General features: G+C 40.8%; 1 protein-coding gene across 3 annotated transcripts in view; it reads right to left on the minus strand.

Moving 5' to 3' along the window:
* eloal (elongin A, like) overlaps positions 1–15,815 on the minus strand; it is a 93,821-nt gene that overhangs the window by 47,939 nt on the left and 30,067 nt on the right. For 2 of the 3 annotated variants that reach the window (XM_059645578.1, XM_059645577.1), the window contains exons 3-4: positions 7,121–7,233; positions 3,769–4,705 (exon numbers count right to left, since the gene is read on the minus strand). In XM_059645578.1, coding sequence (XP_059501561.1) covers positions 3,769–4,705; positions 7,121–7,233 — 1,050 coding nt within the window. The remainder of the gene's footprint in view (positions 1–3,768; positions 4,706–7,120; positions 7,234–15,815) is intronic. The other variant, XM_059645579.1, reaches the window with a different exon arrangement.

The following is a 15,815-nucleotide window of genomic DNA, read 5'->3' on the forward strand; positions in this document are numbered from 1 at the left end:
TGGAGAACCATGAAGCCCCTCTTTCGATCTCCAGTGGACTGGTGTGAAACAAAATAGTCAAAGGGAATGTCAAGCGGCTCTTTATACTCATAGGTGTTCAGAAGGCAAGGGACAGATGGGTAAAATTGCCCAATCTCTGGAAAGCCATCAAGAACCTGCTCCTGCTGCCAATGATGAGGATCCATGTCACAGTGGATCTCCAGGAAATGAAGAGTCAGCAAGCCTCTCTCTTTGCCTTGGAAGCTTCCAAGATAATCTTCCAGTCCTGGGTCCACATCGTGGAGCAGGATGAGACTTGCTGGCGTTTCTTTTTCCAGGTGCACAAGGAGAGCTCCATGCTCAGCAGCCTGAAGGAAGACGATGGCTCAGTAATGTCATCTCAGGCTGACATACTGAGGACCAGCAAATCCTTTTATGTGAAACTGTATGGCACAAAGACCACAGAAAATACAGCCTCCCAGTCACTCCTGTCTTCTACACAGAGATCTTAGATGACAGCATGTGAGAAGGGCTGGACCTGCCATTATTTCTGGTTAAGCTGACCAAGGTCCACAAGCCCCCGGAATAGACTAAATCTTCAGGAAGGAATGGCTTACCGGCACAGTTGTATTCAATTCTGTGGGATTTGTGGGGCCAGGATCTGTTGGAGATGTACGATAGTATACTTCTGTCAGATAACATGTGCAAAACCATGAGAAAAGGTATCATCATAAGCTGAAGGGGGAAGAGGGGGATGAAATTAGAAATTGGTGACTAGTGTCACTGTTCAATATGGATGATAAAACCCTGTTTAAAATTTTGATACTTTTTCCATAAACTGACCAGGTGTCTCTTCCTCTCTCCTGCTGGCTATTGGGAGACATTTTTTTATTCATTAACGGAATGAATGCATCGCTGGCTAGGTAAAATGTATTGCTCATCCCTAATTGCTCAGAGGGCAGTTCAGAGTCAACCACATTGCTGTGGGTCTGGAGCCACATGTAGGTCAGACCAGGAAAGAACGGCAGTTGCCTTCCCTAAAGTGTGGTAGTGAACCAGCTCGGTTTTCCCCGACAATTGACAATGGACTCATGGTCACCATTAGATTCTTAATTCCAGATTTTTAATCAATTTCAAATTCCACCATCTGCTGTGGCAGGATTCAAACCCAGGTCCCCAGAACATTAGCTGGGTCTCTGGATTAACAGTCCAGCCATAATACCACTAAGGCATCACTTTCCCATAATAGTGTCATACAATCCCATCAAAGTGATTGACCTCCAAGATGTCCTCCATCTGTGCAGATGTGATACTGTCCCTTATCAACAATGCAATCCTCCCACATCTTTTACATCCCTCTCTATCTTGCCTGAAACATTTAAATCCTGGAAGGTTAAGCTGCCAGTCTTATCCCTCTCTTAACCAAGTCTCTGTAATAGCCACATCATTATTACATATACTGATCCAAAGTTCATCAGCCCTACCTATTGTACTACTCACATTGAAATACATCTCTGACCACAATCCTGCCATGTTAAGAAATCTTTCCAATCTATTTTTGCTCTTAGCCTTAGTGACTTCAGTGTCTAAACGCCTCCTCAGTTATTCCATATGCTGACCTATTGCTCTGGGTCCCACCTCTCTGCCACACCAGTTTAATCCCTCCCAAGCAAACCTCCCTTCTAAGATATTGTTGTCCTTCCAGTTTAAATGCAACCCATCCTTCTTGTACAGGTCCCAGCTGCCCCAGAAGACATCCCAATGATCCACAAACCCGAAGCCCTCCCTCCTACACCAGATCTGCCGCCACATATTTAACTGTATTATCTTCCTATCCCTAACCTCACAGCCACATAGCACAGGAAGTAATCCTGAAATTAAAACTCTAGCAGTCCTGCTTTTCAACTTCCTACCCAACTCCCTTTTCAACACTTCAGCTCTCTTTCTGCCTATGTCATTGGTACCAATATTGACTATAGTCTCTGGCTGCTCAGCCTCTGAGTTCAGAATATTTGCCCGCACAGAGACACCCTTAGCCTTGGCACTAAGGAAGCAACACACCATCCTGGAATCTTGCTTGTGGCTAAAGAAATACTTGTGCCCTCTGACTATACAGTTCCCTTTCATGAGCTCCAACCTATATTTCAACCTTCCCTGCCATACAACAGAATCAGTGATGGCGCCACTGATCTAGCTACTACTGCTTTCCCTGATCCCAACCTCGCTATCAGTATCTGGAACAGTGTACTCCTGCAATGCCTGCCTATGTTTACTCAACTTCCTCATGGCCACCCAACTCTTCCGTCTGTGTAGCCCTGACTGGTGGTGTGATCAGCTTGCTACAAGTGTTATCCATGACAATCTCAGCCTCATGAATGCCCCATAGTCAGTCCATTCGCAGCTCTGGTTGCTCCACACAGCAAATCAGGAGCTGCAACTGAGTATAATTCCTGCCTGCATGATCACCATGGAGACTGGAAGTGTCCCTGATTTCCCACATATTGCAGCAGGAGCATTTCACAGGGCTGAGTTCTCTATTCATTTCGAATCCACAAACAGACTGCACAACCTTGCACACTAGTTACAAAAGATAGTGACGCTAAAATTCTAATCCCAGGCTTTTGGCACACAAAAGCAGGGCTATGAGGAATTCACTGGCTGAAATCCACAGGGGACCCGGGTTCAATTCCAGCCTTGGGCAACTGTCTGTGTGGAGTTTGTACATTCTCCCCGTGTCTGCGTGGGTTTCCTCCGGGTACGCCGGTTTCCTCCCACAGTCCAAAGATGTGCAGGCTAGGTGGATCGGCCAGGCTAAATTGCCCATAGTGTTCAGGGGTGTGTGGGTTATATGGGGATGGGCCTGGTTGGGATGCATCAAGGGGCGGTGTGGACTTGTTGGGCCGAAGGGCCCGTTTCCACACTGTACGGAATCTAATCTAATCTAATCATACAAGTGGAATTTGCATTCTTGTGTAACCTTGCACTACAGAAAATCTCATTATTGAGAAATCACGCTACCAGTTATCCAAAAGCATCTATTACTCATCAATCACATTATCGCCAATTTGCATTAATGAAACATGCATTATTGCAGAATCAGAACGCTGCTGAACATCTTTACCCACTTCCAGCCATTGGTTTTGATCATGTCTCCTTATACTGAAGGCAACAAGGACAACAATCCATTTGTATACCACAATTACCATACCAAAGCAAAACTTGACATTGAGCCAAGTAAGAATGGATTGGAAATACGGTAAAAGCCTGGCTAAGTAGTGTGCTCTTAAAGTTGAAATACAAGATGGGGGTTTAGGGAGCAGTTCCAAAGGTTTAGGCTCATGTAGCTGAAGGTATTACCATCAGCAGTGACATAATTAAAATTGAGGATGATCAAGAAGTTGGTTTCATTCTTCTGTACTGACTTCAAAACTTTTGATCTCAACTAAATGCCTAATAGCCACATGACACTGGTGGGACATTTTGTCATGCACAAATGCAAAAGGCACAGGACATAACTGCAACTGGAGCATAATATAACATGCTACTATTTCAAATTTAAAATACTAACAAAGTTTAATTTAAACATTCACAACTGCACATTATCTTGGCTCTTCTAATAATGACGTGCTACTTCTTACTGTCATCGTTCTGTAATAGGTGGCCCCATCTAAAGCTACCATACCCCTATCTTCTAGCCTTCCCACTTTAAATCCCTCAATCCTGCTTCCTTCCTTCCTGCTGCAAGATCTAAACTTGGTCTGACGTCCAGTTGTCTTCAAAAACAAATACCTTTTTATTTGGTGTTTCAAGCCAAATGTCTTCCTTATTTTGATCCCTGCTGTCTGTATTCCTCCTCTTTTTGCTTTCCTTACAGAGGTCTCCAACAATCTCATTTGCTCTTGTACTGACCAACTTAGAATCCTTTCCTTTCCCCGAAATAGATGAATTCTTTTTTGTATGGGTTCTTTTTGCTTTCTGTTTTGGTTCGTCATAGTTCAAGTATGATTCAAAAGTCATAGTTGGTTTTTCAAATTCTTCTTTTTCAAATTCAGAAATATCTTCCACTTTGCAGATTTTACTGCTCTCCTTAATCATTCGTGACATACCCTGTGATCTGTCCTTTGAAGAACATTTCTGCACCTTGCTGGCTAATTTACTATGTTTAGTTTTGTCCACAGATTTGCTTAGTTGCCCTTTATTATTTTCAGGAGTGTCTTTTGCAGAACAAGGATTTTCCTGACTCACATTGGAAGATGTAGAAGAACTTTCTATTGATGACTCCTTCTCGTATTGGTCTTCATTATATTTTTTTTTCTGCAGGACGTCAGTAGATTTCTTATCTTTTCTAGAGAAGTTACTTTCATCCTTAGGTAGAGGTTTTGATTTTACGGGTTTCTGGAACTTAAGTGATTGTTGGTGATGGAGGAAATTGTTTTTTGATGCACCATGACAGCACTCTTTACTATCCATCCTTGATGGTTGGCATTCATTGCTCTTTAACTGATAGGGATTGATCTTAGGATACTGGTTAGATGCAGACCTTTCCTTCTTTTTTGGATTTCCTTCCTGACTCAAGAGTTTTACAGACTCATTCACATCAGTCTCATGCAAAATCTCCTCTTGTCTGGAGGGTCCAGATGACTTGTTTGTATTTTTCTTTGTATCCTTCCTCCTAAAGCTGCTATCGTCATTATTCCTCTTCTTTTCATTTTGTTCAGTAGAATTCCTAAGATAAAAAGGGACATTCCAGTTAAATTCAGGAATAAAAGGAAGAGAGGAAAGAATCTCAACAAATATGTGTTCACAATACATTAACTTAATCATTGTTGGCACATGGTAAAAGGCTTCAAGCATGTACACTGTACTCAAAACTATCATACAAGTAAAACTAAATCTTTGGAGTGCCACAATTTGCAGACGCTATTTCTCTGAAGTTACTCGTTAGCCTCTACCATTTCCGAGGCTACATATGAAGCGTGTAAACAACTTGAATAAACTACTTACATACCAAGCATCTCCTGACATTCAACATAGGACTAGAGGGTTAAATCTTCTGTTGTATACATACTCAGTAACAATAAGGTTGATCCCGGAATTGAATGGTGCCATAGGATAAAATGCTTTCATCACAATTTTTTTTTACGTTCAACTCAAAACTGTCAATTGTGCAAATACCAAATTAAATAACATTTTGATTGGTTCACACCAGCTTCTGGTGAAAATAAAATAAATCTACCTAACATTTAGTGGTGTATTAGCATTACTTACAAGGCCATAGAGAAAAATAGTATAGAAAACAGGACATGAGATCAGTTGCGGTGGTGGTATATCGGAGATTAGTAAAAAGGACCTGATCGTACTGTGCTGATTTTGGCAGTCCTTTATGTTCATAACATGTGACAAATGTAAATTTTCTTCTATGTTGCCGTAAACTTTTCCACCTAAAGGCAACAACTCATGGCTGGGTTGCAACTCCCCATAAGTTGCTACCTCTAGGAATACACAGCTGAGCATTCTTTGGGCAAGAGGCAATTGGTTTGGTTTTGGAAACCATCACATTCTCAGTCAGTACCCTGATGAAGTAAACTTAATACAGAGATCTCTGAATAACTATTAAAAAGCAAGAACCTCATGCAACATTTCCACTCCCTTAACTAAGAATGTTGAGGCCAATTATCCATGTCCATCTAATATTCTTTTAAGTTAACTTCAAATCATGGCAGGTTTCCACCAGTCAACCAATTCAGTATGATCCATACTTCCACTCGCTCTATATATCTCATTGTCACATGATGTAACTGCTACATGGAAAAAACTCCTTGAATGTGTTTTTTTATTACAGAACTCTGGGGAGGTTGAAATAGATACAAGTCTCATGGTGGGGGGTGGGGATAAATAATTTACCCATTTCTAGTACTCTCCAAGTTGAAGTAACAAGTGTATTCAACAATGCCTAAAGACCATGCCAAGAACAGTTTCTACTGCACAGCATGATGTTTTACCATTCTTAAATGTCCAGACTGAACTAAACGACTAATTCAGTCCCATGTTTTGTGCCATTTTAATGCCATTCAAACTGGGAACTTAGAATATTAACAAAGAGGTATATGAACTAAATGGTATTTAATACATACAGAACACCATATGGCGCAACATTTGACATTTAGGTTCATTCCAATCCTGTGCTCATTTTGGGGACAACAAAATATCAACTGTTGAACATTCATCATACAGGCTTTGGTGTTCAGTTGTTACATTTGAAAATGACCTTAAAATTTTGTAATATTTCATTAAAATTATCTGATTTGCATTGGGGTGGGAAGGAACATTGAAAATAGTGAAAAATCTGCCTATTTATCAACTATATCTTCATTATATCAATTTGCATTGGGTGATTTAAAAATTGTTTCAGTACATCACATCCTTTTGTATTTGAAAAAAGGCATACAAGAAACAAATCTCAGGAAATAAATGAATGGGAAATTGATTGGAAATCAGATCAAAAACACTGTTGAGATTCCTGATGCTTCACCAATAAGTCTTCTAATAAAAACCCAGAGGCTTTACCCAGCCTCAACTCAAACACCTCATCTTAATATGTGGGTAAACATGCATGTCCAAGATTAGCACATGACACCTGGGCAGAGTTTCAATGAGACCAGGCTTATCCATGTGTCAGAAAGTGGACAGAGCTGCCTATGGACCAGAGCCATTGTCCTCTTAGGTCATTTTACTGTAGCTTGGGCAAAGGTTGGAGGTATTTTAGAAAGAGCCAAGGTCAGTTCTCAGAAGATATCAGTTATGCTGGAGCTTTTGACAGTTCTAGAGATATCTACAAACCTCCATCTCCAAACCCCCTTCGTACCTTCTCCTGTGATCAATGCATGGAGTCAAAATCTTGGCATAATTTTGCTCTGCCAACATTCCTAACTTGCCATCAGCAGAACTCAAGCTTCACCCTCCAAGTAGAGGAATACCCTCTGAGTTACAGACAAACTTGTTTGTAATCATTACACATACATTTGAAGGTGGTTAATTCATGCAGCAGAAGCTGCCAATATGGCAACACGATACTACCTGGAAACAGAATTGGTGCACTTCAATTTCAAACCTCCGCTATAACTTGAAAGCAAACACATACCTGGGTATTTCCTGAGGAATCAGTTTTTTCCACTGGCATACCAACTCTTTGGCAAGGTCACCAACTGCATCATCTTTCCTGAATCCATTCACTGTTTTTCCTATTCCCGTTTCCTACGGAAAGAAAAGCCACTCTAACATACTGGAAACTTCAAGAAGAATGGGAAAAATCATTCTGTGGACATTGAGAACTTCACAAATTTAAACTTTTGCCCACTTCCTAGAAACAGATTCTTAGTTTGGAATTCTTCCATTCTGACATCACAGTCATATCATGCTGCACCTTACTGATTAATACAGTGTTATGGAGCTCACAGTCAGATCCTAGAAAGCTGTTGAGCTTTTCACTTTAATGAGCAAAATAAAAAAAAGCTGTCTATGAAAGAAAGTTTCAGGTTGTTTTGAAAGAAATGTGAAATGTATCCACATAATAACTGAGTAACATCTCTCAGGCTGCATGTCATCTCCGTGGCAAGGATATCCCTGACAGGTGGATGAAAATGGTTGGCTGTGTGGGCAGAAATGGTCAAAACTAGTTTGAGCACAAGAGGTTGCCATTTTGGTTCATCTTGCCAGTATTGAAGCAATTCATTGCAAATACCACTCACTCTTGCTGCTGTCTTTCCTTTGCTTAAAATAGATATGCAGTTTTAAAGAGATAAAAAGGTGTACATGACACAACCATTCCCAGTTACAAAATATTTCTCTTTTGTAGAGAAATTTCTCTGAAACTCTTCACTGAGTGATTTTAGATTAGCACTATATCCCTTTGTAATGTCTTTGTGGAGTAGGCAAAGGATGGTGAAAAATTTGCAAGGTAAGCCAATTTGAAGATCTGATGTACCTCAAACCTTCACAGTTGCTAGAGGCAGAGGCTTTTGTGCAGTCAAAAACAAACCATATACTGTACTTGGTGCTGTTCCTTGTACAGTGTTTTAATTCATTGAATTCATTATTGTGGTGCCTTTCAATGGACAAATATCAACCTGCAACTCTGCAAAGAGCTGCTCAGCCACTGGGAGGAGATTACCAAGGAAGAACCTAGGAAAGATTCTTCCGGTGGCTGACAGCAGGGAGACTCTGTCAATAAGCAAATCTCCCTTCTTGAATATAATCACAATCATATTGTCCCTGATCCCTTAGCATGTACTCCTCTTCCCAAAGGGGGTTACAATGTTGTGCGGCTATGCCCGGATGCATTTGTGCTGTGTCTCCAACAGAAATCCTCTTATTGAAGGCCAGAATCAAATAAGGTTGTGTTATTGCACCAACTACCTTTCTCCATTTTCCTCGCTGCAATATTGCACCTCATCTCCACTAAATCGTCCACAGACATGGAGGAAACCTACAAAACAGGCTGGTAACTATTTAAATTGTATTGCCTGCAAACCACAAAACAAAAACAATCACTCCAACCTCAGTCATGTGCATTAGCATGCATATGATACATATGATGTAAGATGCATGATTTATAAAAAAAAAATATTAAGACATATAGAGCTTCAATTTTGAACGAGTGACACGTAGGTTTTGGTCTGTGTGTATGAGAGTGTTTGATGATTAACTGGTCAGTAGTTTTTTATAATCGTTATAATCAAATGGATGTTGCCAGCCGGGCCAGCATTTATTACCCCTTCCTGAGGGCAATTGAACATCAACCGTATGGTTGTAGGTCTGGAGTCACATGTGGACCAAGCCAGGTAAGGATAGCAGTTTCTTTCCATAAAGAACATTAGTGAACCAAATGGGTTTTTTTCCTGACAATTGGGTCATCATTAGACTCTAATTCCATATTTTTTCCTAAACACAAATTCCACCATTTGCCATGGCAGAATTTGAAATCGGGTCCCAGAACATTACCTGGGTCTTTGGATTAACAGACCAGTGATATTATCACTGGGTGTCTCGCCACTCCTTTAAAAAATTAAACAGTATGAGAAATCATCCTCGAAGGATTTGTTTGCACGGGGGGGGTTTTTAAACATGAAAAGTAACCATTAAAGGCCCGAAACGTCAGCTTTTGTGCTTCTGAGATGCTGCTTGGCCTGCTGTGTTCATTAAAGGCACTAGACCACTTTCAGTTAGAATAAGCAAAATGTTGTTTTGTTTACAGAAAACAGACATACGGGTAGCTTGGAAATATTTTTGCTTTCCGTTTGCAGAAATCCTGGTGGAAGTTAGATGTTTCAATAATTTCTCCTGAAGAAAGGAGATCATTCATAATGATTAAGAAATGTGTTACCTCGGGTGAAAGATTTAAATTTAGAAATTCTAGATCAGAAGAGTTTGGTTAGAACCCTGAAGCAGAGAAAGAATAGATATTCACACAACTGAGCTTGAGGTTCAGGAATTGAAATCACAGTCATGTCATCTATAGAGGTGATTAAGGTGTTGTCCTGTAAAGGGGCACTGTTGAGATAAATGGGATTGTACTTTGCTATGTCCTCTGAAATGCTTCAAACTGTATTATATGTAAATAGTTATATCTATTGTTTTATCTTAATTTCTTCTGCATAATAGTCTTCTGCTTTATTGTTAAGCATTGCATGCTTGTGCTTCAGTGAAACCACCTAGTTACATTTAAAACAAAAATCTGTCATGCGAGATTTCAGAATGGGCTCTGAATGGTGCAGTAATAACATCAGCTGGAATTACAACACTAAACCAGAGATTGAGCTCAAGTCAATGCTGACTCCTTCTCTGAAGTGTTTGAGAAAAAGTGCTTCTCACTAAATACACAAAACTAAAGGTGCCCTTCCAAACAGCTCTGACAGTGCAATACTTATACCTGTAGATTAACTTAAACAGGAAAATGTCGACAGTTTTTTCCCTTTCTGGGCCTCTATGGAACTATCAATTTTTTTTTTAAAAAGACACACAAATAAAATTCATGATTGCCTCCAACGTGCCAGTTCAGCCAGTTAGGGAGAAGAGTACCTTTGTATTAAATTTATCACACATAGCAACCAAAATAAGACCTCTCAAATAAGCAAATTAAGCCTCACAATCCAATAGCTTTTACTCGATTAATGGTGAAACTTACATTAGATTAGATTAGATTCCCTACAGTGTGGAAACAAGCCCTTCGGCTCAACAAGCCCACACCGCCCCTTGAAAGATCCCACCCAGACCCATCCCCCTATAACCCACACACCCCTGAACACTACAGACAATTTAGCATGAACAATCCATCTAGCCTGCACATCTTTGGACTGTGGGAGGAAACTGGAGCACCCGGAGGAAACCCACGCAGACATGGGGAGAATGTGCAAACTCCACACAGACAGTCACCCAAGGTTGGAATCGTTCCTGGGTCCCTGGTGCTGTGAGGCTGCAGTGCTAACCACTGAGCCACCGTGCTGCCCCGACTTAGCCACTTTTCCAAACAACAGTGTCTGTCACTGGGTATTCAATTCTTATACCAGTGTTATTCTCCAGAGTTCTACTGCTGAAGAATCCCAAAGTTGAATTCTTAGAGGATTTTCTGTTTTGTTAATCTTGTAATGTATCATTATTAATGGCACTTCTTAAGTTACCAAGTCTGCAGCTTGCTTTCTTATCAGAAGTGAAAGCCAGTGTCTCTTGGCTTTGTTCTTCCTTGTCCCATTCAATGCTTTTTTGTGTCTGTTTGAAATGCAGCACATTCTGCTCCTTAAATTTTTCTGCAGGACAATCATTCGTCCTTGTCGAATAAGGCAGCTTATTACCAAGCAGTTGTTGAAACAGCTGGTTTATGTAGCTTTGTCTCCATATTCCGCACCCCCCCCCCCCCACCAACCCCGCCACCGCCAGAGATGACTACTTGGTATATTGCTTTGCATTCCTTGTATCTTTATCTCATGAAATTGTTTATTCCAGAAAGAGCTACTGCTGAATCTTTTAACACATGAACAGTTATTAAACTTCTGAAGTTCACATTGGCAAAAGTTCATAGTTTGCTAACTTCTTTAACTACTGCAGTCCAGTGGAGAACCAGAGCCTCAAACATGGGTTGATCGTAATGGTTTACTAGGCAGCTGTGATCCCATTTTACTATACACATTGGAGACTTGGACAACTTACAGCAAGGATCTCAAAGTACAACAAGTATCACCAGGACTGGCTTTGTAAGATCGTCCAAAATCTTTACAAACCAGAAAAGTTGTGTCACAACTGCCTCCTGTCCCAAACCCACCCAACCGGCCTTGAAATGTTAATCTCTCAAAAACCAGTTCTGCTGGGAAGGTGTGTCACTTGCAAACTCAATATCAGATTTGGAATCATAGCACAGAAACAGACACATATCAGATATGCCAATCTGACCTAATCTCATTTGCCAGCATTTGGCCCATATCCCTCTAAACCCTTCCTATTCATATACCTGTACAGAATCCTTTTTAAAAATTGTAATTGTACCCACCTCTCCCCCATTTCCTGTGGCAGCTCATTTCAGAAACACACCACCCTGTGTGAAAAAGTAACTTCTCAGGTCCTTTTTAAATCCTTCCTCTCTCACCTTAAACCTATGTCCTCCAGTTTTGGACACCCCAACCCTGGAAAAAGACCTTAGCTATTCACTTTATCCATGCCCTCATGATTTTATAAACCCCTAGAAGTTCACCGGTCTCCAATGCTCCAGCAAAAATAGTCCTAGCGTATTTAGCCTTTACCTATAACTCAAACCTTCCAATCTCATGAAGCAACACTCTGACTCAGAACTCAGTCATGACAAGGGAATCACAAGAAGGCACTGCAATGCATCAACAATGTTCTCAAAGAATCTTGGTGGTGCACATACCTGCCAAATCATGGCAGTTCCCAGCTTGTGACAGACCAAAATGAGAAGCTTTATTCAGGAAGGCACCCACACATTGAAATACTTCTTCAGGCGCATGCAGAAGCAATGTTGAGACACTGGAGAGATGCACAAATCTCCAAACATCTCATCTGCATCTGGCAGAGTGCATACACTGTGATGATCTCGTACCTCAGGACCAATCAAATTATTCTTGCTCCTGAGGAACTAAGAGTAGAAGTAACTGTTTAGCCAGGGAAAACAAATTTTTTCCTTTCCTACAACTAAATCCCTTCATCGTTGAAAAATAATCTCTAATAAATCTCCTCTAAGCCTTAAGCTCCAATGGTAATTCATTGTGTTTGAATTCTCTTAACTGTAGCACTCTGCACCAGCATCATTCTTGAGAATTTATATGCTCAATTGTTTTCATCTCCTTTTAATAGTAGGGTATTCAGACTATACATTATTTAAAAATGTGGCGGTACTAATACAATGCTTTGTTACCCTTGTACTCGAGAACTGTCATATCTAAAATTATATCCTCTTTGCTCACAGGTTCCAAACTTCTTTCTTCGTGAGCACTCTCCAACACCTTTGCATTGAATGTATAATCTCATTCCTTGCTATTTTTCTCCCCCCGCCCCAAACCATGCTACCTCAGATCTACCCATATTAAAGTTATCCAATGCCATCTGTCTCTGCTGCCTTTCTATGTTGTACTCAAGCTTTTACTGTCCTTCTCCATATTTGCATTGTCAGTGTAGTCTAATAACATTCCCCAGAGTCAAATTCAAATAATCTGTAAATGCAAAGCACTAAATGCCCAAAAGAACCTTTCACAAAATTTCTTTGTGAGAAATAGGTTTTCAATTGAATAAATTCTTCACTCTTTGGACTAAATCAGTTCTTGGTGACTGAATTTGTTCCTTCCATCAAGACTGGTTTTTGTTTCGATCAAAAATTCTTTCAATGATGAGAAACAGATTGATACTTTGTTTGAAATTTTTTGACATTTTCCATATCCCTGTCAGTCAGCTCAACTAAAACTGGCAGGTTTCAGGGTGAGCAGATGTGTTACTGGAAACATGCAAATACAAGATCATGCAGGCAAAGAGTAGGATACCTCTCCAAACTCAAAGCTTCATGGTACTGACAGATACAATCATCTACATAAAAAACAGTGGAGTGGTTACCTGCTTTATCAGGCTGGACCTAGAGGAAGCCTTTTACAGAATATCACACATATACATGATAGATGCAGTCTCTAAAATGGCTTTGATGAGGCAATTGGACCTGACTGCTCTACAGAAACATCACCAGTGCAGTTTCAACCAGTGGGTGAGAATCAAAAAGCTTCCTGATCAAACCTGGAGTCAGGCAGGGCTGCGCTCTCTCTCCCCTGCTTTGCTCGTACGTTGCACAAAGCCCTTTGCCGAGTCCATCAGGAAGCATGAAGGTTTGAGACGGGTGACTATCCCAGGCAGCTAAGCCCAACAGGCCAAGGCCTCCCTATACACTGATGACGTCTCTGTGTTCTGTTTGGAACCGCTGTTGGAGCACAGACTCATGAGCATCTGCCAGCAATCTGAACTGACCTTTGGAGTCAAGACAAGGGTGAGGCTATGTTCTTTGGGAACTGGGCTGACCAATCCTCAATCCCCTTCACCATTGTCAGATTACCCAACGTTTCTGGATATGGGGCATGTGTTAAAACCTGTGAGGAGCATATTGCCAAGGTAAGAGTGAAACTGGGCACGTGGAAGCACTTGTCTCCCTCTAAATGGGTCGGAGATGCTTTTCGTGTTGCTGTAAATGGCCCATTCTCCACAGGAGCCATTCCATACACTTCATCTGGAGATCGAGAAATTGATCCTATCTGTTGCAGACGGCAGCTCTGGCTATGCTGTTGTGGAACACTCAAAGTAGTTGGACCATACCATACTACACGTCCAAGTGGAAAGATTATTCCTTCAGGAAATGGCCAGCATGTAACATCCTCAAGGTTCTGAGAGGCAAGGAGAAGCTTGATCCTGTTGGGTGGCTCCCTGGGCAGACTGTTATAAGTATTTCACAGAAAGCCTCATCGCTGGACCTTTCCAAAAAGTGCCAAGACTCAGTTTGCTTGGTATTGAGAAGGGGGCTACCCATCAGATCCTTCATGCATGTCCAGATTGTGTCAACACACACACTACCCTCAAGATGGCCATGGTAGTGGTGAAGAGAACCTTGCACATCTCCTTCTGGAACAGGCCTTTGCCAAACTGGTCTGGAGGGAGTTTGTGTTGCTGAGGTTCGTGGGGCACAGGACTCTTGCTCTTCCCTGGGACACCCACCAAGAACAAACAAACATCAACTGCACTTGAACGACCATCAGCTTGGAGAATGACATTCTTTATCTGCCTGAAATGTGTGCAAAGATTTGTCCTTGAACAAGTTTTACAGACTGGCATATTCCAAGGTTCAGAACAACATACTGGAGGGACACACTAAAACTTGGGGTGACCACTGCCAAGGTGAAGCAGGGAAAGGTCACTTCAAAGGCCTTTTGGCCATGTTAAACCAAGGGTCCATTAACTTATAAAATACCTCAGTTTGTATTGGAATATAAATAGTTTCTTGCCATACTTAGTTCCAATTTTGCATTTCTGTACTCTATAATATCCAATGTGAACTATTTTGAAAATATACATAATTTATTCAAGTAGATTTCTGCAAACATAAGTGGCACTAATCAAGGGGTGAGGAATTGGGAAGGGGCAATACCGGATTGTCAGCAGGACATTTCCCTACCTATGTTTACCCTGATACCACAAGGTAAAAGTGGATCTGGAGGCATGTTACTGTATTACTTTCCTACAGGGCTTTTTCTGAGCTTGGCAACTTCTGCCATTCGTTCTTTTCCAACTCAGTAATGATTGCTGCAAGGCAACAAGAAATTCTTAACATAAATACTGGCTGGATAAAGAGGCATATTCAAAAACCATTGAGTTTTCGGTTTTAAACTGTCAAAACGCCTTTGTGGGTGCTGGTCTTTCATATTCTAAACTCGCTCTGCTTGAAGGCATATTGTGTACACAACATCTTGTGACATATTGATGGCTTACAGTGCAGATTTTAAACTTTTGAGCTTCAAAAGTATGTTGGATAAGGAAATAAATTGCAAAACTTCAAATATAAGGCCGAGTCCAAATTGTTAATTTGTTCTTGCAAAGAACTGTCACAAACATGAAGAGCAGAATGGCCTCCTTCCTGCTGTATTAATTTTATGATAACATTGAGTTAAATCACAGCTCCAATTTTAAAAATATCTCACCCAGTGTGCAGCAGGAAATATCGTGGTGCCACATCCTACCTCCCTGCAGTCTACATCCTCCTCAAAACACAGCTTTTCTTGTATTGTGGTATAATGGGCAGAAATCCTTTCACTTCCTCATTTCAAGTAGTGACAGCCTGGATGGTTAAATGTTGACGGGCAAGCCCATCACCTTCATATGAAAAAATTTCAGCCAGAATCAGTAGATGTTGGTCAGGAATGAGAACACGGCTTGATTTAGCCAGTCAGTCATTTGTTTTCTGATGCTTCCAATACAACGGAAGACAAATCTTCACACATCACTTTTTTTATCACCCCAGTGGCTATGATGTGCTTTGGGAGAATAAAGTGCTATTGTAACATGAGAAATGTGATATCCACTCTGCACATAATGTCCTATAAATGACAAAATTTGTTTTCTTGATAGGTGTTGAGGGATAACTTATTGCTAGTTGACAGAATTGATTGGATCATGCCCATTGAGATAGGTTGTGTGGCATTTAAAACTCGTGGAGTAAAAAGATAAGTTGCAACTGTTTTGAAAACTTTACCAATACATGTGAAAAGAATTACCATGCCTTCTTTTGTAAAAACTATTTGGCAATG

Source organism: Stegostoma tigrinum, chromosome 4 (genome assembly GCF_030684315.1).
Source record: "Stegostoma tigrinum isolate sSteTig4 chromosome 4, sSteTig4.hap1, whole genome shotgun sequence".
Taxonomy (NCBI): Eukaryota; Metazoa; Chordata; class Chondrichthyes; order Orectolobiformes; family Stegostomatidae; genus Stegostoma; species Stegostoma tigrinum.